Source organism: Terrapene carolina, unplaced genomic scaffold (assembly GCF_002925995.2).
Source record: "Terrapene carolina triunguis isolate 2854851 unplaced genomic scaffold, T_m_triunguis-2.0 Scaffold210, whole genome shotgun sequence".
Lineage (NCBI taxonomy): Eukaryota > Metazoa > Chordata > Testudines > Emydidae > Terrapene > Terrapene triunguis.
In genome coordinates, this window is record NW_020664561.1 from 16,467,251 (window position 1) to 16,493,284 (window position 26,034).

The following is a 26,034-nucleotide window of genomic DNA, read 5'->3' on the forward strand; positions in this document are numbered from 1 at the left end:
ATGAGATATCTTTGTGCTATAATGTATCTTAATAAAAACTATCTTTAGCTAGGTTTTTTCCTCAAAAAGCATTTTATCAAAAAAATCCAATTTAAATAAAAAAAATCTGATTTTTTATATATTTTTTTTAAAAAAAATCATTGATTTTTATCCACTCTGCTCCCCAGTGCAGAGTCCAGTTTAAGGTCTTGCTATTCTGATATTCAAAGTCTTCCATAGGATTGTCCTGGCTACCTGAGAGATCACTTCTCCCTTTATGTCTATGACCTCCCAATAGGGCTATGTGCCACTGGAACAATTACATTGTCACCAGTGAGGGAGGCTTGTAACTGCAAGAGACAGAGATTTCACGTGCGCATACACATAAAAACAAACTATAAACTATTTGAGCTATTTCTCCTACTCTCAGTTATCTAGGTGTAAATCTAACCAATGTAGCTAAACCAGATTTTTGCCTGGGTAACTGAGAACAGAACATGGCCCATTGTATACAATGGCAGGTAGATTCTGGGTATGGGTATGGTGTGGGTAGGTGGGTAGGAAGGAATAGATCAGTCAGTGTGTTATGCATTCCTCATTGTTACTAGCATCCCTGCTCAGACACGCTCTTACAGAGGTAGACATTGTTTGATTGTAGTTTGATTGTTAGTATCTTTATTGCATTTTTTTTACAACTTGACCATCAATGGGAAATTTTAAAACTTGGCTTGCCCTTTTTTTTTTTTTTTAATAAAATAAGTATTTTTCAGAAACCATGCAATGCTGTGAATAAAAAAAAGGATAAAATGCTAGAAGCTGGAAAAAAAATCTGCCTTGATCTTTCTGAAAAAGAAACAAATTATTATACCTAACATCCATTTTCCTTTCTTGTGATTGTTTTTTCTTTCTTTCTTTCTCTAATTGTGAATAGGGTGGTGGTGACTGTCCAGAGATGAGCATTGGTGCAATCAAAATTGCTCTAGAAATTTCTCTTCCTGGTTCTTTCATCTATGTATTTACTGATGCACGATCCAAAGATTATAGGCTGACACATGAAGTACTCCAGCTCATTCAGCAGAAGCAGTCACAGGTAAGGAGAAGATTCATATTCTACCATTCCTGTTTATTTACCCATTTACTACCAATGCAGTAGCAGCATTGTCCAGAAAAACTCCTTTCCAAGATATTTGTGATATCTCTCTGTAAAAGAGTCATACTGTTGCCATTCTAGCAACTATTGTTTATTTTGTTGTAAATTAAATTGATCTGATTAATAAAAATTGAAATTAAAGGGACATTAATTAAGGTTATTAGTTAAATACTATAAGATATTCCACTGCCAATATTTGTTTCTTGGCCCTCTTGGCAGTTGCATTGGTGTCTGTGGATTCGTCTGAGAGTTATAATACTGATTACTCTGGGAATAAAAAGTGCTGATATAAGATTTATTATTTCATCCCCTCTTGACATGATTTCTGTATGTCTGTTTTCTTCAGTCAATCAGTCACTTTCCATCACTCAATCATGATGGGCTTCACCTTCCATATAGAACTCCAATTGAAAAAAATCACATTGAAATCATTTAGAGTATTATGTTTGGAGTAGGTACAGAATCCAGCTGTGCTCCAAATCCCCTGCCTGCCTTTTTTGGGGTGTACATCTCATTTGTACAGAACTCAGAGTAGATTAATCAAAAGTAAAATGGCTGTCCATCGCACAGAGCAGTGAGAACCTTTCAATTTTTCTGGCATACTTTGCTGTTACGTTTGAGAGTAAGATTTTTCCCATTGAGGTTTGCCATAGGTGCTGACTGACTATATTTTCATTTCCTTTGTGTGTTTTTCTTTTTTAAACCCCAGGTTGTATTTGTGTTGACTGGAGACTGTGATGATAGGTCACATATTGGTTACAAGGTCTACGAAGAAATTGCCTCAACAAGTTCTGGTCAAGTTTTCCATTTGGACAAAAAGCAAGTTAATGAGGTAATTTGTAATTAATTTTTATGGCTATCTACTATATACAGAGCGATGTAAGGTATGGGCTTCCATTTAATGGCTCCATATGTCTAATGGTCCCAATTCTGGTTCTGTTCCAACTCCTTTGTACTGCTGTTGAGGTACAAAGCAGATAGAGAGCTGGTTTAGCCAGATTCTTGGGAATTTTACATAGGTGAATTCTGGTTGTTGTAGGCCTGGTGTATTAACTCTATGCCACCCCTCTGCCAGGCCTCTTAAGGGCCTGATTCTGCCAATTTTAATTATGTTGTTAGGACAGGCTGGACTCCTGTGCTTGTGAAGAGCTCCACTGACTTCAGCCTGCCTTTGTGGAGCAGCTTTCTGGACTAGAGTCTTTGTGCAGTATCTTGCTCTTGGGTAATCCCATTGGTTTACCACTAAATGAGATGACGGAGCAGATTCTGTTCTAAATAAATGGTTTTTATTATTGCCAATTAGAAGTGCTGGTAACCATAGACTAAAATGAATATTTTCTATAGAACATCCAGTGACTTTCAGGTTCTATATTATTACAAACAGAACTGACATTTCCCAAATGCATGAAAATTAATTTGATGAAGACAATGTCACACGTTAGTTATTTGGGTAATTGGAATCATCTGTCAATGTTGTAAACATGACTTTGACTTCCTGGTGTACACAACATTCCATCACTGGATTGTGATTTTTTTTTTATTATAAATAAGTAAAATCTAAACAAAAAAAGTTTGTTTACTTCACTTTGTCACAATTTTGTCTGATTCCATAAATGTTGCTGGTGCATTGCAGTTTTGCTGCACTTGGTTTATCTGGTAGAAATGAGGTTGTATCCCTGTTAAGTTGTTGGCAGAGGGTTAAAAGCAGAGCCAGAGCTAGGAATAAGCAGACTAAGCAATTGCTTAGGGCCCCGAGCAGCTCCAGGGTGCCCCCTATTCATTTTTATTATAAAAACTTGCCTGTTTTAGTATGGGGAAGCCCCAAAATAGTCCTGCTTAAGGCCCCCAATGGGCTAGCACTGGCTCTGGTTAAAAGTCACTAGAAAGACAAGCGTCTCACATGGTTTTCCCCTTGAAGGGGGAAGGTATCCCTACCTTCCTACTTCTTAAGGAATAAATCATGTGTGATGTTTGTGTGTGTGTGTGAGAGAGAGAGTGAGTGTCTGTTAGGACTGTGCACAACTTCTGACTTTAACTTTGCAATTATTTGTGTGTGAAACTTGGAAGTTATCATGCTGCCATTTTTCTTTTTCAGTAAATTTCCACATAAAGCACAACCAAAACCAGCACACATAAACAACTAAATCCCAAACTATACAAACCGTCCTACAAAGCAAAATATGTCACTTTGTTTCCATCCAGCATAGTGAAATATTTAATACCAAAGCCACTGGTCTCATAGAACTAGCCCAGAATAGAAACTTTTAAAACAAACTTAGTGGAAAACATTAACAGGAAACTTCCTTTTTCAGAACTTGAAATTCAGGGTACTGATTTTTCTTTTTGTGGGTTGGAAGAGGGGGAGCTCAGCTTTGGCCAGTTCTATAGATAGGGAACAGTGATATAATAAACACATTATTTTTTCTCTCTGCTCCCCTAGTATATCTGTTTGGTGTTACAAAGCATCAGACTAGTATTCAGAAAGAGTTAACATATAATGTTCTATTGGCAGTTTGCCTCCATTTGTCTATTCCTCACATAGCGGGGCCTCCATCTTTCCAGCCCCAGTAATACCAGTCACCTATATGGGGAGTCAAAGGAAGGATCCTGTGACATACCAAGGTACAGGATCTAGACTAATCTAGGGTACAATCTAGACTAATGAGCAGCTGTCACCCTTTCCCTGCAAGCTTGGGTGCCTTATAATACCTTGCTGAAGGAGTTCCCATCTGAGCTGCTCACAAACAGCTTTCCCAGCATGCAAGCCTCACCCTGAGTGGCTGGGTGCAACTGCAGTCTGCCAGCCACATTTGGGTTATACTTTGGCTCTCGCCAGCCTTGGTTATATTGCAGGATGACGTCAGCACATCCCCAGTCTTAGATTTTCCTCCAGAAATGTATGTCCTGTACTGTCCAGGCCTCTCCTGGACAATACAAGCTATATTAAATCTATTATTTCTTGAATAGAAATAATATGCACATAACTTGCCACTCCAAATGGAGTTTCCCAGACAATTCAATTTAAACACACTGGATTAGATACAACAGTAAAACAAGTTAATTACAAAGAGAGATTTTAAGTGAGCATAATTTATGAGGCATAAAAGTCAGAAATGGTTACAAGAAAAGTAAAGATAAAATGCAATGTGTGCCTAACTTAACAACCTATATTAAATTCAAAGCAAAGTTTTCTTACCACATGCTTTCAGCAGTCTTACTGACCAAATGTCTTAGGTCAGGACCCCTATCTCAATCCAAAGATTGCTTACTTTGTCTCTTCAGGTGCAGTGAATTGATTGGCCGAGAGGTGGGGTGTGCCTTGGAGTGTCTGTCCCTCCTTTTTATCATTTCAGTCCTCCTCTTGAAAAATATTTCCGTCAGGGGACAAAAAGTCTGTGGGGAAGGATGTTCCTGGCTGCTTTTTTCTCACCTGTTTGAACTTTCTTTGTCTCCTCTTCCTGCTTGATGACTCTCTGTTTACTGATTAAATGCAAATTAAGCAGAACACACATTCCTTTGTTTAGGACAGACCTGTTTGCCAATCTCTGCTTGTGTAGCATGTGTTAATAACATCATACAGTGAAATCTTATAACTTCACATATAATGTTACCACATCTATTTTATTCAGACAATATTGACCAGCAAATTATGAGTTTTCAAATAATACCTTACAAGACATGCCTTGTACAAAAATTATTACAATAGTGTGTAGGGTGTGAACACAGGGATAGATTCTGTCACAGACCTTTATACCTGTTCAGGATAATCCACCTTTAAACTACAAATATGAAAACTTACAGTGGAGATTCAATAGTAACTCACTCCCCAGCACTTTTTTATCGTAAACTACTGAATAAGGTTCAGATTGTTCACGCTCTGCGACCTAGCACTGTCTGGTTGGCTTAACTACATCTCTCGGGGGTGTGGATTTTTCACACCCTGAGAGAGATAGTTACGCCAGTGTAACTTTTCAGTGTAGACCCTGTGCAGAGAAACAGCAGGATCAGAGGAGTGCTGAGGTGAGTTTTTTACAACACATTTGTCAAAGCGCTGCCACATGTGCATGCATACCAAAAAAACCCTCCCAGCACTCCATGCAGATCAGTTGGACCCCAGGTTCTGGCCCAGAATTTCTACTTCCTGAAGGGACCCAAATATGCTGATGAGTCCACCAGAAGTCCAGATGCTAATAAACAGAATACACAGTGGCAATACATATCCACAATTGACAGCATATTCCTCAGGTGGGCTTTAACAGAAATAAATGCTACTATCCCTTTCATCAGTGTAGGTCCGTAATCTATAAAGAATGAAATATATAAATTTTAAGACATAATCAGTGTTTTGGATCTATTCACTGCTAATGCTGAATTATAAATTTGGAAAGGGCTTCAAATAGCTGAATTTGAATATCCTGCAAAGCCAGTATTTTGTTTTGTTGAAACTATTTCTATTGCTTTGTCCAAAAAAACCTCAAACAAAAAAACTATTTATAATGTACGAAGTTTTCAAATCCACATCCTTATCCTTGCTCTTTGTATGTTAAGTGGAAAATGAAGCAATGTTAACTAACTAAACAGAAAAGAAAAACTAGCTACCAGTAAACACAACATAACAAAGAGAACAATACTTGGGTAGTCACCGAATATTTGCATGGTCGCAAGAAGAACAAAAGACTATGCTGTATTTTTGCACTCCTGGAACAAAGGGCAACCATCTCTTAATTTAAATCTCTCCAAAAAGCCCACTTCTTCTAGAAAGCCTTCCATAGTAAGAAATGTTGTTATGCTTCTACTGCAACACTGGAAGATATAACCTTCCTCTTGTGCCTGAATGTCTTTGCCTATTTATTTAGGGCTTGATCTTGCTCCTACTGAAGTCAGTGATAAAATTTTCTTTGACTTAAATCACAGTAAAATTGGGATCTATTAGTATCTTAGGTCTTGTCTAAACTTACTGCGCTTTTACCCTAATCATACATACAATGATTTCAAGAGAAATGATTTCAAGAGAAAGATCAAATAAGAAGAAAGGGTATCTTTGCCTTCCACCTAATTACATTGAAACTCTTTGTTCGCCTGCCATTCATTATCAGGGAAGCACTAGGAGGACTGTACAGGGTCAGTTTAGTTTAAGAAGTCATAATTTATTCCTATTCATTGCATCTCCTCAAACTAATAGTTCCACTCAACTGAGTCAAAGACTTTCTCTGTGTCAAGTGACAAAATTATGTTGGGGTCAGACTTCAGTCCAATAAAGTGTTAAGTATATGAATAGTCTCATTGAAGAGCTTTGTTATTTACCTGGCGATGTGCAGGACATTTAGGACTCTAACAGTGTCAAAGGAGTGTCATATTTTGACAAAACAAACCTAGTCTCTATGTATTTAATTAGGAAGGAGATCCTCCAACCTTAAAGCCAGAACACTAGATAGTATTTTGATCTCAAACTTAAAATTCTCCCTAACTTTCCCTTTAATTGAAATATTGTATTCATCATCATTTTCATGGGTAACTCTGAACTCAGAACATTACAGATTTGCAGCAGCACAACAATAAGTGTTTTTTTACTTATTTTGTAAAATTCTGGTCTAAGGGCTGCATTAGAAGGAAGCAAAAAGATTTCATTGACAACTTCCTCAAAAGATCAAATTTATTATTGGTGGTCTAATTTAAGTAAATTAATATTATCCAGAAACTTTTTTTAAATACTTCTTTTTGAACTAGTTGAGAGTAATAGCCTTATAATATGTTTAAAATTTCCCAGCAATGTTTCTAATATTGGACTTTTCTTTTATAAAATCCATTCTAAAATGAACACCCTTTGGTAAGCAATTTACTCACTTTGTCTCCTTTTTCTTGATAAGATTATTTTATCTATTTTAACTGATTTGTCATTTTGTCAGATACAAAATTATTTATGTCCTGATCCTGCAAACTATTCCCTGCAGGGGAAACCCCACTAACCTCAATGGGCCTCCATGTGGTTGAAGGGGACTTGCCTTCATGGAGCTCACTGCAGGATTGGGGGCCTTAATTTTCTTTTATCACAATTTTATTTAAAAAAAAACCCCTCTAATGTTCCAGTTATGGTGGACTTTTTTTTTCTAGAAAGGAAACTCTTTCATTAATTAATCTGTTATTGTGTCAGAGTTTGTGTGTGATGTAGCTGGAAAAACCACATAGCTTCATTACCACTGTGAGGACATACTCTTTAGAGATACTGTAAGATTCCCTTACATCAGGAGGTATGTCTTTTCTCACACACTCTTTCCGAGAACTGACTGACATGACACTGTGACCAGAGGCACAGGTCTTATGAGAGGATCTGAAATACTTTGAAATCTCCCATGGTATCCAGGTGGAAACCTTGTAATCCAGACCTGCATAGAAGCTATTGATGGTTCGAAGATAGGTTTCCTCTGCAATGCTTTTGTTCTGAATAGATAATACTTTGCTTTATGAAGGCTGGCTGGTCACTAGTTGCCCCTGAGAGAACAGGATGGTAGATGCTGAACTAAAGTCAGACATGGCGAGGTGATCACAGTAAATTGCAGAAATCTGCAGTTTAAATCTTGGTCCAAAAGGAAGAATATCATGGGACTTTGCCCCAAGAAAAGTGACTGCTAGCCGCCTTAGTCCTAAGTGGGTGGCCTTAAGGAGGCCGTGAAGACCCCCATAAAGGGGTCAAAGGTGCATTTACCTTGAAAACAGTGACAATAGTTATTAATAGCTTATTCGTTCTTTTTTTAAAAAAATGTGTAGAATATCCTTCCTTGAACCAGGGCTACATTCTCTTATTAAAAGTGGAGTTTTTATATTTTTTATATTCGTTTTGTTGCATTTAGTTTCTTGCATATTTGTGGTGATGGCAATTTTGGGCTTTAAATAAAACACACCTCACCTCCACTGTTGTGGATCTTGCATTTATAGCACGCTTTTCAACCAAATGACTCACAAGGTACTTTGCAGACTTTACTACAGTATTAGATTAGAAAAGCATGCTGTAAGTGCAAGATCATCAGCACCATCAAGTCTGTGGGGACTACATGACTTTACAAATGCAAATACATATGAATTACAGGCAGGGCTGCAACAGGCAACATTTATTCTGGCATTTCCTAACACAGGGGTGGGCAAATTTTTGGCCTGAGGGCCACATCTGGGTATGGAAATTGTATGGTGGGCCATGAATGCTCACAAAATTGGGGGTTGGGGTGTGGGGGAGTGGGGGGGTGAGGGCTCTGGGGTGGGGCCAGAAATGAGTTCAGGGTCTGGGAGGGGGCTCTGGACTGGGGCAGGGGGTTGGGGTGCGGGGGGGAGTGAGGGCTCCAGCTGGGGATGCGGGCTCTGGGGTGGGGCTGGGGATGAGGGTTTGGGGGTGCAGGAGGGTACTCTGGGCTGGGACTGAGGGGCTCAGAGGGCAGGAGGGGGATCAGGGTTAAGGCAGGGGGTTGGGATGCAGGAGAGGGCCAGGGGTGCAGGCTCCGGGTAGTGCTTACCTCACGCAGCTCCCAGAAACAGCAGCATGTCTCCCCTCTGGCTCCTATGTGGAGGCACAGCCAGGCAGCTCTGCACGCTGCCCCATCCACAGGCGCCACCCCCGCAGCTCCCATTGGCAGTGGTTCATGGCCATTGGGAGCTGCAGAGCCGGCGGTTGGGGCGGGGGCAGCATACGGAGCCCCCTGGCTGCCCCTACACGTAGGAGCTGGGGGGGGGGAACATACCACTGCTTCCAGGAGCCGCGCGGAGCCACAGCACACATGGATCGGGGCAAGCCCCAGACCCCACTCCCTGGCGGGAGCTCGAGGGCCGGATTAAAATGTCTGAAGGGCCGAATGTGTCCCCCAGGCCATAGTTTGCCCACCGCTGTCTTAACATCTGAGTGCTTGATTTTTCAACCTTAATGATATTTCAGTGCCAGTTTTTGGTGTATAATATATGCATATGTATATATAATATTTATGGCATAATTTTCACAGTGCTCATTGTCTACACTATTTCAGATATTGATCTCCCTCATATAATGCATGTGTGGGTGCACCCTAGAAGACAATCAGGATTTTAGCTTTCTGTTCAGGAAGCATGGGGGAACTAGCTAATTAAGCAATTAAATAGTTAACTTTAAATTCTTGCCTTGAGTGTTTGAAAATCTTTTTTATGACCCAGAATAAACACATGGGAATAGTCCATGCTCTATATATTTTCCAGGTTTCTGTATGCATTCCAAGGGATGACCTGACGACGGGAGGAGAAGGAGGTGAAATCTCTGGAGAAATGTTGTAAATTATTTCTGTTTTTTCCTCCATAGTATTAATCAGGCCACAATTTGGCAAAATTACACATTTTGGGATTTCTTGTAAGGATCCCAAAGGGAAAAAAAAACTACTTCAAAGTCGATTTTACAGGAGAGTTGAAAACCACTTAGGAATAAAGGAGGGAAAATGGGGTCTCCAAAATTGTTGATTACACTTTGGGGAAAATTATAATCAAACTGGTAAGTTACTTCCAGAGGTAGGACAGCTGGGTTATTTGATTTAGCTTTGATATTCAGTTGTGAGCTTGTAAAACTCACATATGTATTTGTTTAAAAATTGAAGTCTAGTTCTGCTCTGAATATGAGTCCATGTTTATTGACTCATGATGAGCTACACAGCTAATATGCTCAGGTTACAAGCAAAGGTGTGTGTTTGTTTTTTTAACTAACAGTCAGCTCTGCACCCTCAACCCCAGATCTGAGAATCCAAGCAGATTTTTTTCCCCTGCTCATACCTCATCATGAGTAATAATGGTTTTGCAGGCCAAGTTCTGCCCTCCATGACACAAGTGCAGCTCCACTGCTATTGCTTTCAACCAGCTTCCACAGGGTTCACTAACTGGAGTTTAGTAAGCAATTCTGGTCTATATTTAGGTACTTATGTGGCCCCCATAACCATTGAATCTGAGCACCTTATAGTTCAGGGGTGGGCAAACTATGGCCTGGGGGCCACATCCGGCCCTTCAGACATTTTAATCCGGCCCTCGAGCTCCCGCCGGGGAGTGGGGTCTGGGGCTTGCCCCGATCCATGTGTGCTGTGGCTCCGCGCGGCTCCTGGAAGCAGTGGTATGTCCCCCGTCCAGTTCCTATGTGTAGGGGCAGCCAGGGGGCTCCATATGCTGCCCCCGCCCAAGCGCCAGGTCTGCAGCTCCCATTGGCCATGAACCACAGCCAATGGGAGCTGCAGGGGCAGCGCCTACGGATGGGGCAGTGTGCAGAGCTGCCTGGCTGTGCCTCTGCATAGGAGCCGGAGTGGGGACATGCCACTGTTTCCGGGAGCTGTGAGAGGTAAGCACCACCCAGAGCCTGAACCCCTGGCCCCCTCCTGCACCCCAACCCCCTGCCCTAATCCTGATCCCCCTCCTGTCCTCTGAGCCCCTCAGTCCCAGCCCAGAGCACCCTCCTGCACCCCCAAACCCTCATCCCCAGCCCCACCCCAGAGCCTGCATCCCTAGCTGGAGCCCTCACTCCCCCCTGCACCGCAAACCCCTGCCCCAGTTCAGAGCCCCCTCCCAGACCCTGAATTCCTCATTTCTGGCCCCACCCCAGAGCCCTCACCCCTTCCCACACCCCAATCCCCAATTTTGTGAGCATTCATGGCCCGTCATACAATTTCCATACCCAGATGTGGCCCTCAGGCCAAAAAGTTTGCCCACTCCTGTCATAGTTATTAATGTATTGATTCTGACAACATCCCCCCCAAGGTAGGGAAGTATCATTATTCCCGTTTTATGGGTGGGGAACTGAGACTCAGTGACTTAACCAAGTCACACACACAGCCTGTGTGGAGCAGGGACATGAACCCCAAGTCTCCTGAGTCCTAGGCCAGTACGTTCTGCTTCCCATTCCTGTTGATGATGCATGAACCAGAATAAAATCCAGTTTTATTGCTTAGCTCTGTTGGCCTCTGCAGTGCTGACAAGAGTCCAAAGCATTTAAAATAACCCCCAGAATTGAAAGGACTGTTTTTAATATTAATTTCTGTACTGGAGGTAAACAGTAATTCAGCTGACAGAGAAGAGGGTGAGGCTACATCCCCCTGACCTCTCAGTTCTATTGAGCCCCACTAAAAGAGTAATTGTGTGCCAGCTGTTACAACAGACTGTCCAAGATATCAATTTCTCCTTACACTTAAAAGAGGAAATAGCAGCAGTATTTGAGATACTGTGGGGTAACTCTTGGTAACCGTTGGCTTCGTAATAGTGATGCCATTTTTGTTCTGTGTTTATACATCACTTAGCACAATGGAGTCCTGGTCCAGACAAATGATTATTAACAATAATTAATAAATCAGGTATTCCAAAGGTAGCTTTAACATGTAGCTTTAATTCTGAGTATAAATGTTTGCCCTACTCCTTGGATCACAGCCACGTGCACAAAGTAAAAATCTGAGGGATTCAATTGTGACTTGGACCATTTGACCACACACAAAGGAATAGGGAAGAGTAAGGAAACACTCCCCTCCCTCAAGACCACCTCTTATTTCCCTGTGTTAGCCTACCTGGACCTTGGGTCTAGGCATACACACGCTTATTTCCAGGTGGACAGGGAGTGTCCAGAGTCTTGGCTCTGTCCCCCAACACTGGTTTAAGCCAGCAGCAAATTGCTACTCAACTCCCACCACCATCCAAGGAGGGAGGGAACTGTGCCTCAGAGGGTGTCTGAGAGTCACAGGGCTATTCCTGAGGTGTTGCAGCATATCTACCACCTGAAGTGCCTAAAGCAACCACCTAGCCTTGAGCGATTACACAAAGTAAACTCTTCACAAAGTAAAAATATAAAAAACAGACCATAACTATCACCTACATCCTGTAATTATAATATCAGTAGAGACACTGGAGTGCTTAAAAAAATCACCTCCCAAATGGTAATGTTAAATTTTACCATATAACTGTATATTTAAAAATAAAAGCAGATTTCACTAAACATTTAGAAGCTCAGTACCAGTCCTATTTTCAGGGTGTTAAGTAAAGTCTTGTGTTCCATAGAAGAAGGGTTTTTTGGGAAGTGTCATGTTGACACTTCACTAGTCAGTCGGGTTCTGTGTTAGCAGCAGTTCCACTACTCTATGTAGTCAGTGACTGTTCTTTTCAGCTTGGGAGGAGGGGGAGGGCAGGTTAGAGAGGGGTTCTTTAGAGAGGAGACTGGAAAATTCCACTTAATATCTTTTTCAGGTACAGTAATGGGGAAAATGTGTCTTTTCGGAGACTAGTTTGTTTGGAGTAATAATAACTCATCCTTGGTTCTTGCGTCTCAATTTCTGGAGAGTTTTGGACAAATGTTACTTGTGAATAGTTAATACTCCCGATCATAAACATACTTTTGTACTTTTAGGGCTACATCCTGCACGGTGCTGAGCATCCTCAACTCCCAGTGATATTAGTTAGAGTTGAGGATGCCCAACACTTCACAGGACTGGGCCCTATGGTGCTTCATATTTTCAAAATTCTTTACAAACATGCTAGTTAGTATGGTGATGTGTGCAGCTGGATTAGAACTACTGAAACTGCACAACATGCCTGAAGCGTAGGTAAATACCATCATCCTAATTTTACAGATGTGCAAATTGAGACAACGGAGAACATAACCTGTGACTTAAGTCACACAGCAAATCAGGGATTATAACTTGGAAGTTCTGGCTCCTAGCCCTGCATGCAATTCCCTAGACACATTGTCAAATTGTAGCAAAGAAGTCTTCAGGGATCTACAAAGCCACAGCATGTATTGAAAGTTAAGATGATGTTTCCATTAAGGATGAAAGATGAATGGATCAATTAAGATAAAATAAGAACTAACATGCAGATCTGTCCTAGAATTAAGCTGAAACTTTGTAAATATTCAAATACCATTTTCCCCCAGTAACTGTTTTTCATTGCCTCTGCACTGTCTAGCTCCAGCAGGGACTGGAAAACTTGAAAATTTGCCCTGCACTATTGTGAACTCTAATTCAGAAGCCCCCTATGCTAACTATGATGATTTAAATTGTTATAAAAGTTATCAGCCTATGATTGATTTTTTTAAGTTGAAATTTTAAAGTCATTTTAAAACCAAATATAGATTTTTAGAAAGCAAGCATGCAAATATTTTTAGTGTTTCAATTGCTTTTGATCGGCTCTTCTAAAATTGTGTTTAGCTACTTTAAAGTCCACCATTATATGACAGCTTAATCCTTAGGTGGAACTGGTACCTTTTAGATAGTTTTTAAGATAAGCATTTTTTTTTTTTATTTGTAAGGAGGTAGATCAAGGTTGGAAAGAGAGTGAGAAAATGTCATCTTACTTCTGTTTGAAGGAGGGAAATACAATTCTCTACCCTGAAAGTCATAAAATAAGACAGCAAATTGATTCCAGTTGTCTCCTCCCATTATGCCAATATTATGTCTTTTATAACACATTAGTCATTGTATATTCAACATGTTACATTTCATACATACAATATTTTGGGTCTCATTGTAAAATGTGTATTTGGTATTAATCTTCTCCAGATTTACTTCCATGCCAGATGGAATCATAATGGAATATACAACACTAACAGCCCTCCAACCATAAAATTTCCAAAACTCCTAAGTGGCATTGTTTTCTTGCATTTCTCTCAAATGAATACATATCACTCCCTGTCTGTACACTGTGGTCTGGACCGCAGAGTGGTGTTGAGTCCCATGTTCCTTTTAATTAATATACCAAGGGCCAAGTTACACCCTCGGGTGCATATACATAATTCCCAATAAACTCACTGAGACCTCTCTGTATGTCCTTTAAGTTAGAATTTGGTCTAAAGAGTCAATACTGAAGTAATGAGCTGCTGTAGCACGTTTACTAGATGTGTTTAGGCATAGTCCACCATCTGTTGGGGAAGCAGTTGGAAAAGAGGGGGTATGGTCTAGAGTAGACTCTAATGCAGGGGTGGGCAAACTTTTTGGCCTGAGGGCCACATCGGGGTGCGAAACGGTATGGAGGGCTGGGTAGGGAAGGCTGTGCCCCCCAAACAGTTTGGCCCCCGCCCCCATCCAACCCCTCCCACTTTCTGCCCCCTGACTGCCCCCCTCAGAACCCTCCACCCATCCAACCCCCCCGCTCCTTGTCTCCTGACTGCCCCCTCCCAGGACCCCCACCCCTAACCGCCCCCCCGGGACCCCATCCCCTATCCAACCCACTCCCTGTCCCCTGACTGCCCCGACCCCTATCCACACCCCTGCCCTCCGACAGGCCCCCTGGGACCCCACCTCCTGTCCAATCCCCCCTGTTCCCCTTCCCCTGCCCCCCTGAATCTCTGCCCCATCCAACCGCTCCCTGCTCCCTGTCATCTGACTGCCCCCCAGGACTCCCTGCCCCATATCCAACCCCCTGGTCCTGGCCCCCTTACCATGCCGCTCAGAGCAGCATGTCTGGAGCTGCGCCTCCTGGCCGGAGCCAGACCCACTGCCACGCTGCCCTGCCTGAGCGTGCAGCCCAGCTGCCTAGAGCACTGCCCGCGCAGCGGTGTGGCTGTGGGGGGCCGGGGGACAGCAGGGGAGGGGCCAGGGGCTAGCTGCCCGGCCAGGAGCTCGGGGGCCAGGCAGGATGGTCTCACAGGCCGGATGTGGCCCGCGGGCCATAGTTTGCCCACCTCTGCTCTAATGGTTGAAGCACATCACTGAACATAGGGAGCTATGGATTGTACACACAACTTTTCAAACTCTGGCTTGCTGACCAAATCAGTCAACGCATCTGCAAAATGGGGAAATAATGCTTGAGTAATAATATTTCATTAATATTGGTACAGAAAAAAGGTGCTCTTTCTAGAACATTAACACTTTCTGTGATGCCTTCATTGTCATTTGTTTTATAGTACCTACATTTTCTTTTTCTTTGCTGAATCTGTTTTCTTTCCAAGGCTTGTTTTTCTTTCCGTGCAAGATTGCTTTATATTTTTGTATTTATTTTTCTCATTTTTAATCCATCTTTAGTTTATCATCTCATTTCAAAGCTTGATCCCGATTCCCTCCCATGGACTGTATTTCTGAACAGCTGCACTAGCCAGGGAAGTGATTTGGCTTCAGAAACTAATGACGTGCTATAGTAATTAAAATGAGAATTTTAGTTGTCTAGCAACTGCTTTATTTCCACATGAAGAGATTGTTTCTGTTGACTTTACTAAGAGAATCCAAACTATGGTGTAAACAGGAAAGAAGGAGATGCCGCTCTTTTTTTTTTTTTTTTTTTCTATTTTGGTCTGTTGCTGCTTGTTTATGTCTTCATAATGAGTTGAAATTCCTCAGCTCAAGCCGTATGTGATGGGTGATTCTCCAGAGGCTCAGTTGGTCAGGTTAAGCATCCAAGAATTCAGATGTTTGTCCAAAGCTAGAGAAACCCCTGAACCTCAGTCTCTTGAATTTCTTGTCCCTGATCTGCTTTCCTTTCTTGTTTTCCCATCCTTTTCACTTCACCAATGACGCAGACAGACATCCCTATGGCTGCCTCCTTTTCCTGGTGTCTTTATGCTTTCTTCCATGTTGCTCCCTTGCGTTTGAAATACCCTCCCTAAAACTGCACTCCCAACTACCTCTCTTGATTTCCGCTGCCTTACCAATGGGAAGTGAAAGAAGGGAAAGGTACAAAACCTGAATTAACTATCAAGATAAGTAACTGCTTTGGGCCTAATCCATCTTCCATTGGATTGAATGGGATCCGGACCAGGCCATTATTGAGTAACCTCATTATTATTACCCTTGTTCTTCTCTTGCTTCCTCATCCTTTTTTGTTGTTTTAATTTGTAATCCTAACATTTTTTTACATGATGAATTTAAATCATACTTTTCAGGTAGGGATCACAGGTGGAATCCTGGCCTCGATGAAGCCAATGGGAGTTGAGCTGTTGATTTCAAAGGGGCCAGGGTTTTACCTAATTTCTTTACTAAGTTTTGTGAACTGCGTGCCATATATTTTGGCACTCAAAAACCATCAGTAATGATACGGCTATGGATCTGGATCAAAATTTCTTCAAAATTCAGGGATATTCAGACCCTTCAGTAATCCAGATTTCTTTGGCCTAGAGATCAGGCTGGCAATCGCACAAAAATTACCCTCGTGAGTTATCTGGTACTTCCTGATTTAGGCCTGGCTGGAAATACTATCAGAGTAGCTTTTCTCACACTACTGTCACACTGAGAGAAAGGATAGTCCAGCTATTAGGGCAGTAGCCTCAGAGTCAGGAGACCTGGGTTCAGTTCCTTGCTCTGGTTCAGATTTCCTCTGTGATTTTGGGCAAAACACATGGTCTCTCTGTGCCATAGTTCCCTATCTGTAAAATGGGGGTAAAACATGAAAGATGGTGTGTTAATGGGGGCCACATGAATACTTACGATAGATATTTCTGCTTTTGGATAAAATAAACAGGAAATACAGAGACATATGAAAACTTTAACTTTTTTCAAAGCTCAAAAAAATCGAGTAGGGTTTTGACTGAGATTCAAACTGGGGGTTCTTTTATTGGAACCACTTTACCCATCTATTGTAATAACTATTCCTAAATTACTGTGCTGAAGGTGCTTATTCATCAATTTTTCTGATGGTGTTGCTGACTCATCCACTAGTTATATGTAGTGCATCAGAGACCCATTGAGTAGAATTTAGGGGCCCTTTGTGGATAAAATAAATTATATTTGCTGCAGTGCCCTAGGGTTGGCTTTCTTTTAATGTTCAGCTTTATAAAAAGGTAAACGCAAAAGGAGTCCATTTATCACAGGCAGCACTTGAGGGAAATTGATCCCATGCCTTTAAACAAAAACATATGAAATATGCATTTACATTTCAGCATTCAGTATGAATTAACTTAAATTCTATTGCATATTTATGTAAGAATTAATAACATACCACGTGGACAGTTCTTGATTTTCTCTGTCGTCCCGTATTTCTCATTAAGATCCCCCTGCCTCTTTTTGTTCTTGGCATTATCTCATTGTCTGTCACATTAAAAATTTTCTTGAACAAGAAGAAAACAAAATCAGATTTTGACAGGTTTTTCTTTTTAAAATATGGTTTTCAATCAGAGCTGTAGACTCATGAGCTCATTCGCTTCCTTTCTACCAACTTTCTATCCCTATGCTAATCCTTGAATAGTGATTTTGACTGATAGAACTTGGATGACCAACAGAACCATTGGAGATGTTATCCTTCTAGGTATGATATCACTGGTCTAAAAAGGTGCCAGATTATTAGCATTGGAAGTTGGATCAGGCCCTGAACAGATAAAACATAAGTACTAAATGTTCGTTTATGCAGGTATTTTCAAATTAGATCTAGTCTGCCATACTGCAGATAAACAATGGGAAATTTTCAAAATGTGTTTTATGCTGTGTGCTGTGCAAAAGTCACAATGCAAATAGTGCTATACAACTGCACATTAGGCATGTATTTTAGTTTATCAACTATAGTCCATCACTTGGATGTTTTATGGCACCCATAATTAAGTCAATGGGAGTTCTGCTTGAGTAACGATTGTATAAGTAATTCAGGATCAAGCCCTGGTAACTACATTAGTCCAGATCCTATGCTGAGCTGTGCTTAGTTCAGGACAGTGATTAATTTATAATGAAAGATTGGCCGGGGCTCAAGTAATTTTTTTACTTTCATAACTGACGCACCAAGCCCAGAGATGCCGGGGCTATGAGGTGCCTAGAGGTGCTGGACTCAGCTCTGGCAAGCCCCGGCACAAATTAAGCACTGCTCCAGGACAAGGGAGGTGAAACAAAGGTGGTTTTCCCTCAGTCCAGGGATCAGCAGGTCCCCTGATGTAAGTTAAAGCAGTCACAATTGCCTGGGACCTTTCTAGCAGTCAGGGATTTCTAGGGGGCGAGGGATACCTGGCCATGTCTGCATATCTGCTGCCTTGCCCTCTACTTCGGGCAGGTGTGTTGTGGTCTACAAGCTGTTACAATGTGTCTTTGCCACCTGGAATCCTTAGATTGCTGGTTAAACTGGGTTTATAGCTGCTTTGTGCTGCTGATCTGCACAAAGCAGCTGGAATAGTGCAAAAGAACCAATCTACATCTCTACCCCGATATAACGCTATCCTCGGGAGCCAAAAAATCTTACCGCGTTATAGGTGAAACCGCGTTATATCGAACTTGCTTTGATCCGCCAGAGCGCGCAGCTCCGCCCCCCCCCCCGAGCGCTGCTTTACCGCGTTATATCCGAATTCGTGTTATATCGGGGTAGAGGTGTATTTTGTTTACTTAAAGTCCCCCATGCATTTTCAACTAGATGCAATTTTCTTCTTCCATTTTTGTCTTGAAATATATTGTGTTGCCATGCACCATTCAATGGGTGTCACATTCCACCCTGTGATATGCAGCAATGCCTTGTTAAAACTCTGCTTCCAAACAGAAAGGAGGGATGGAATGATTTCCCAGGCTCTGATAGAGTTCAGCACTCCCATGAAAACTCCTAAATCATCCCTGCCAAAGAGGACATGCAGGGGTCTCATAACAATATTTTGAAGAGCAATTTTTTTGGCCTTTGAAATACAAACTGTTGCACTGATTTATAAGAATTTTCAAAAATTTCCCACTGGATGATACTCCCACTTGCCCCCGAAATTACTCAAACTGGAACAAGGTGCAGTACTGTAATAATATTCAGTGAGCCAAATTCAGCTCTGTTGCAAAGGTGCATAAACTCCTCTGAAGATAAAGCTCAATAGAATTGCATCCCTTATACCAGTGTTAAATTTGGCAAAGTATATCTGAAGGAACAAAGTATAAACACATCCAGCAAAGCGTGTCTTAATAAAAATTTGTTAGCAAGGTTTCTAGGTCTCTTTGCTTAGTGGCTTCCTTTGTTATGGTTATGAGAAAGTATGTGTGTTCAAATGGGGAAATAAATTAATAGATTCCACAGCCTCTCATCGTATGCTTTGCAAACTGCTATACAAGATTCATCATGGGTTAATGGGAACGCTAATATGGGAAACCCTTTTCATAAATACTGGCCCCAATCCTGCAAACACACATGCTTAACCTTATATACATGAGCAGTCCCACTGAAGTAATCTGAGGGTACATCTACCCTATGACACCAAGTGTCAGAGCCCAGGTCAATTAACTCAGGCTCGTTGGGCTCCGGGGCTAAACATGGCAGTGTGGACATTCGGGCTCAGGTCTCTAATTGCAGTGTAGATGTACCCTAAGTGAACTCCATCATTTGGCATCAGTGGAGGTTAAAGTCAGTGTGATGATTCACATGCCTAAAGTTGTGCATGTGTGTAATTGCTTGCAGGATCAGGACCATTGTCAGCGCATCTCTGATTCCAACTACAGGGATGGGTACATTTCTGTTGTTGCTGTTTTTATCTAAAGTTTGTCAAGCACTTTGGAATCCTTGGAGACGTAATAATGTGAGATATCAATTAATAATTTTAATATTGTAATTGTAACAAATTTAGGCCATTGGATTATATTATGGAGAGATGGATTACAGTCCTTAATATAGCTTCAGAATGGTCTAATTAGATTCATATATTTGCGTAATCTGTATTTTCTAATCTGTATTTGTATAATCTGTTATCTCCTGTGTAAACGAGTTCTAACTCATCAAACTTTTCCATGTAGGTAAGCCCCCAGAATTAGTGGGAACCTTCTTACTGTAAGGCATTTGATACAGTTCCACATGGGGAATTATTAGCTAAATTGGAAAAAATGGGGATCAATATGAAAATTGAAAGATGGATAAGGAACTGGTTAAAGGGGAGACTACAACGGGTCATACTGAAAGGTGAACTGTCAGGCTGGAGGGAGGTTACTAGTGAAGTTCCTCAGGGATCGGTTTTGGGACCAATCTTATTTAATCTTTTTATTACTGAACTTGGCACAAAAAGTGGGAATGTGCTAATAAAGTTTGCGGATGACACAAAGCTGGGAGGTATTGTCAATACAGAGAAGGACCAGGATATCATACAGGAAGATCTGGATGACCTTGTAAACTGGAGTAATAGTAATAGGATGAAATTTCGTGGGGGAGGGATAGCTCAGTGGTTTGAGCATTGGCCTACTAAACCCAGCGTTATGAGTTCAATCCTTGAGGGGGCCACTTAGGGATCTGGGGCAAAAATCAGTACTTGGTCCTGCTAGTGAAAGCAGGGGACTGGACTTGATGACCTTTCAAGGTCCCTTCCAGTTCTATGAGATAGGTATATCTCAATATATTAATAGTGAAAAGTGCAAAATCATGCATTTAGGGATTAATAACAAGAATTTTTGTTATAAGCTGGGGATGCGTCAGTTGGAAGTCACAGAGGAGGAGGAGGACCTCGGAGTATTGGTTGATCACAGGACGACTATGAGCCGCCAATGTGATATTGCCGTGAAAAAAAGCTAATGAGGTCTTGGAATGCATCAGGCGAGGTATTTCCAGTAGAGATAAGGAGGTGTTAGTACCATTATACAAGGCACTGGTGAGACCTCATCTGGAATACTGTGTGCAGTTCTGGTCTCCCATGTTTAAGAAGGATGATTTCAAACTGGAACAGGTACAGAGAAGGGCTACTAGGATGATCCGAGGAATGGAAAACCTGTCTTATGAAAGGAGATTCAAAGAGCTTGGCTTGTTTAGCCTAATCAAAAGAAGGCTGAGGGGAGATATGATTGCTCTCTATAAATATATCAGAGAGATAAATACCAGGGAGGGAGAGGAATTATTTAAGCTCAGTACCAATGTGGACACAAGAACAAATGGATATAAACTGGCCATCAGGAAGTTTAGACTTGAAATTAGACGAAGGTTTCTAACCATCAGAGGAGTGAAGATCTGGAACAGCCTTCCAAGGGGAGCAGTGGGGGCAAAAGACATATCTGGCTTCAAGACTAAGCTTGATAAGTTTATGGAGGGGATGGTATAATGGGATAGCCTAATTTTGGCAATTAATTATCTTTGACTATTAGCGGTAAATATGCCCAATGGCCTGTGATAGGATGTTAGATGGGGTGGGACCTGAGCTCCTACAGAGAATGCTTTCCTGGGTATCTGGCTGGTGAGTCTTGCCCACATGCTCAGGGTTTAGCTGATCACCATATTTGGGGTCGGGAAGGAATTTTCCTCCAGGGCAGATTGGCAGAGGCCCTGGGGGGGGTTTCGCCTTCCTCTGCAGTGTGGGGCATGGGTCACTTGCTGGAGGATTCTCTGCACCTTGAAGTCTTTAAACCACGATTTGAGGACTTCAGTAGCTCAGATATAGGTTAGGGGTTTGATACAGGAGTGGGTGGGTGAGATTCTGTGGCCTGCCTTGTGCAGGAAGTCAGACTAGATGATCATAATGGTCCCTTCTGACCTTAAAGTCTATGATTCTATGATTCTTCATCCTCAATCTCTAAATTGATATTTTGGCAGAAAACTTTTGTTTAAAAAATTCTGTTTTTCATGGAAAAGAAAGAAAAATGATTCCCCCGCCCCGCTTTTCCACCTTCCTCTCCCTTTTCTCCTTCCCTTCCCCCTTTTTGCTGCTGAAAGTGTTTGAGATTTGGTTTTGATTCTTAGTGGGTGGAAAATGGAACATTTTTGCAGAAAATGTGGGGAATTTTTTTTCATTAATAAGTTAACCATCTGTCAATGGAAAGCTTATAATGTAATGGTTCTTTTTTGATGCCATATGACTCCCTGTGTTTCTCATATTCTTCCCTAACCATGTCTTCCACCTTAGGGCTTCTCTACATGTACAGTGCTGCAGTGGTGCAGCTGCACCATTGTAGTGCTTCAGTGAATCTAGATAGGACCATATCTACAGGCACTGACTTTCCATGCCGGGGGTGGGGAGGGTGGTGCTCAACCCCTGTCCCCGCCCCAGTCCCCGCCCCCACTCCACCCCTTCCCTCAAGGCCCAGCCCTTGCCCCACCTCTTCCCACACCCACTCCACCCCCTTCCCTATGTGCACTGCGTCCTCACTCTTCCCCCCTCCCCACCCAGCCTCCTGCATGCTGCGAAATAGCTGATTGCGGCCGGCAGGAGGCACCGGGAGGGAAGGGGAGGTGCTGATCGGTGGGGTTCGGCAGGGCCCCTGGTGGGCAGGAGGTGCTCGGGAAGGTGGAGGTGCTGATAGGGAGGCTGCCGGTGGGAGCTCAGCACCCACCATTTTTTCTCCGTGGGTGATCCAGCCCTGGAGCACTTACGGAGTCGGCACTTATGGCCATATCACTTTCACTGTTTCCCCTGTAACAGCTCATTTAAAGAGGTGTCATGGCGATGCTCTTTGTTTTAAGCATGATAAGAGCTATGCAAACACAGTGAAACCTGAAATCCCATGAAACATGTCAAGCTTTCTCCTGTAGTAAAAATTTGAAACTCAGCCCAGGTTTACTGAAAGGTTTAAACCTTGCATGATTTTGACTTGATGTTTAGTGGTTTTGACTGGCTTTAGCCTTGAACTATAGGGCTTGATTGACTCTGAAACTCAGGGAATGTGAACCAGTACCAAAAACAATTTGCATAAAGCGCTGTCAAGCAAATGTGCCAAATTGTTCACAGCTCTGTTAGTAAGATCATTGGCAGCTGCAGCGGAAATACAGAGCCTTGGACTCTGGTAATTTATTTTACTTTCTCGTGTTGATTTGATGCTGTTCACAAATGCAAAATATTAAGGGTCATAATTCTCCTAAGGACAAATTCAGTCCTGATGTAAATGTCTATGTAGTGTCATAGGAATTGTCACATTGGATCTAACCAGCAGTCCAGCTAGTCCAGTATCCCAGCTATGATGGTGGCTTGTCCCAGATGCTTCAAAAGAAGGTTCAAGAAACTCCATAAATGTTATGGCATAACATGTATAAGGAAAGTTTTCTCCTAACCCAGAGAATTCATGATTAGCATATGTCCTGAAGCATGAGAGTTTATGTACCATTATAACTGTGGTGGTTCTCAATATCTGTATCCATATCTAATCCTTTAAAAATCTTGTTATTCTTGGTCTCAGTGATATCTCGTGGCAGCAAATTTCATAGGTTAATTACATATGGTATTATTTACACAATAAGTTTCTTTTTTTAGTTTTATGCTTACTTGCCTTAATCCTGTGAACCAAAGGTTCTCAACCTTTTTTTTCCTGAGGTCCTCCGCAACATGCTATAAAAACTCCATGTCCCACCTATGCCACAACTGTTTTTCTGCATATAAAAGCCAGGGCCAGCATTATGGGTAGCAAGCAGGGCAATTGCCTGGGGCCTAAGCCACAGGTGGCCCCGCGAAGCTAAATTGCCCAGGCTTCAGCTTCAGCCCCGGGTGGCGGGACTCAGGGCCCCAGTTTCAGCCCCATGCGTTGGGGCTTTAGCTTTCTGTCCTGGGCCCCAGCAACTCTAATTCCAGCCCTGCTTGGCTACCCCACTGAAACCTGCTCACGGCCCCCCAGGGGGCCCCTAGTCCCTGGTTGAGAACCACTGCTGTGAACAGTCCCATTGGCTTCAGCAAGGATAATCACATGAGTAAGGTGACAAGAATTTGGCCCTTGATGTTTTCCTACCATATCCATTTTATTTAGTATATGATTTACATGGCAAATGTTTTTCTGTCTGTTTTCATATCGCACAATGAAAATAAAGGCATACCTTAGCTTAGAGGTTTGTTTGTGTGTTTGTTTATTGTCCTACAGATATCCCCAAATCGGATATTGCAACTCTTGTCTTTTTTATTTCTGGGCTGCTGTAGTTACCTGATATGGATCCAAATCCTGCTTGTCTTATCAGGAGTGCTATGGAAGATTTACATGCTGTCTTGTGACATGAATATTATTTTTTCTTGTAGGTGTTGAAGTGGGTAGAAGAAGCGGTGCAGGCCTCCAAAGTGCATCTCCTATCCACAGACCATTTAACCTTGGCAGTAAATACTTGGCAAATTCCTTTTGATCCCAGTCTGAAAGAGGTCACAGTGTCACTGAGTGGCCCTTCTCCAGTAATTGAAATTCATGATCCATTAGGTGAGATATCTATATATTCCTTTATATTTAGTGGGGGGGAAAATAAACAAGACAACCCAGCTTTGCACTCTCCAACAGGAAAGGCCAGGTCCTTTTCCCATTGAAGTCAGTAGACCAAGTTCTGCTTCCGTACACCTATGTGGCTCTTGAATAACTCAGCTGAGTTCAGAGAGTTACTCTGAATTTATACTGATGCAACTACGAGCCCAGTGGTAAAACTTTGATTGACTTCAGTGGGAGCAGGACTGGGTCTAAACTTCTTTGTATTATTTTGAAACCTAGCTGATCAGTCTATAAGAAAAGTTGGAGGAGTATATAGCCAGAAGGTTACTCAGCAGTTTAATCACATAATTCCCAGAAATGTAAATGGCTAAAATACTTCCTGACTTTTCTTAATTAACTTGCTTGCATGCAGGGTGCCACATTGCTAGCTTCGAAGACTGGAATAGCTTGTGTTTATTCACAAAATAGGCACTGTTTCCCCTGCTTTATTGCTTATGCTCAAGTATGCTTTCCATGGCAAGAAAGAAATTCTTACAGTTCTAAAAAAAATCTTACACTTTATGCCAGATTTGTACTGGCATAAATCTGAAGTAATCCATTGATTTCAGTGGAGTTACTCTGAATTTATACAGCAGTAACTGGGATTGTTGTCTGGCTCAATATTTGCTTCACAGTAGAAGCACCCACCTCCCTTTGACACTTTAAGCTATTGTTTTGGAAGTTGACTGGAAAAAGCCTATTTGAGAGTAACCAACTCTTAAATATGCTTTTCTCAGTGAAAATAAAGTTTGTAAAACTTTGAAAACAGATACGGGGACTTTCCTCCTACTTGCTCCAAGAATGTATTCTGGAGTGATGAGTCCTAGAATCATGAAAAAGGCCGATTTTGTTCATCTGGGGAGAGACCTGGAAGATCCAGAGTGAGATTTTCAAAAGGGCTTAAGGGAGGTGGGTGCTTAAATCTGTTAAACTCTCATGAAAAATCCCCAATTAGTGCAGAATTCTATTCTACAGTGGTTTTTAGTGCTTTATCCAATCTAGTATTACAGATGAATTACTCTGAAGGGTTTTCTTTAGTGTGGCCATGAGGTATGGATCTGCCCAATTCTAAAAGTGATAGCACTGTAAATAGTCACTGCTAGCATGAAGGCATTTGGTCTTTTAATGCCATTATAAAGTCTTTTAATTATCTTATTTAACAGCTGTGCCCTCTGATGACACCACAACCACAACATACAACTTTTCTTTCTTGACCCTTGATGATTTTCTACCATATCCATTTTATTTAGTATCTGATTTACATGGCAAATGTTTTTCTGTCTGTTTTCATATCGGTTTTGGCTATATCATGTCATATGTGTACAGCAGGGCTGAACTGGAGCTCAGCATCTGAACATACCTGAATATGGTAGCTGGCCCTTACTAGTTATGAACCAAACCAAAACCAAGAATCAAACACACCTGAACCATGAGAACATTCCAATTCAAACTCTGCATCATGTGCCCATAGTTATTTAGTGGTGAAAAAAAGAATGCAGGTTACTGATCTGGAATACTATTTATAAATAAAGGTATTTTTAATAGATTATTACTCCTTTATAAGTTAGAGTCCTTAGGAGCCTGTGTAATGCTCCAGAAATTAAAATTCAAGATTGTGCATTCTGGACTCTGAGTGACTTTCAGCTGGAGATTTATTTTGAGCTCTTTAAAGTGTCTATGAAATGTTCCTTTTCACAGCATGGATTCTCTGCAAGGCACCCCGGTCAAGTCTTCCATCTGAGGCATTCCTCCTTTGTTTACAGGAAGGGGGACTTTGCTTAGAGTGTGTCTCTGAAGAGCACGATTAACACAGTTATGTGTGGTGTTCTGCCTTAAATACTAGCTCTGCCAGATGTGCTTTGTTTACTTAATACACTTTAAAAATGCATATCA

At 41.8% G+C, this 26,034-nt stretch overlaps 1 protein-coding gene across 1 annotated transcript in view; it reads left to right on the forward strand.

The window, feature by feature from the left end:
* The window catches only part of LOC112103403 (hemicentin-1), a 345,952-nt gene that overhangs the window by 66,586 nt on the left and 253,332 nt on the right, over positions 1-26,034 (forward strand). Inside the window, exons 3-5 of the mRNA XM_026655607.2 lie at positions 911-1,069; positions 1,839-1,961; positions 23,928-24,099. Of these exons, the coding sequence (XP_026511392.1) occupies positions 911-1,069; positions 1,839-1,961; positions 23,928-24,099 (454 nt within the window). The remainder of the gene's footprint in view (positions 1-910; positions 1,070-1,838; positions 1,962-23,927; positions 24,100-26,034) is intronic.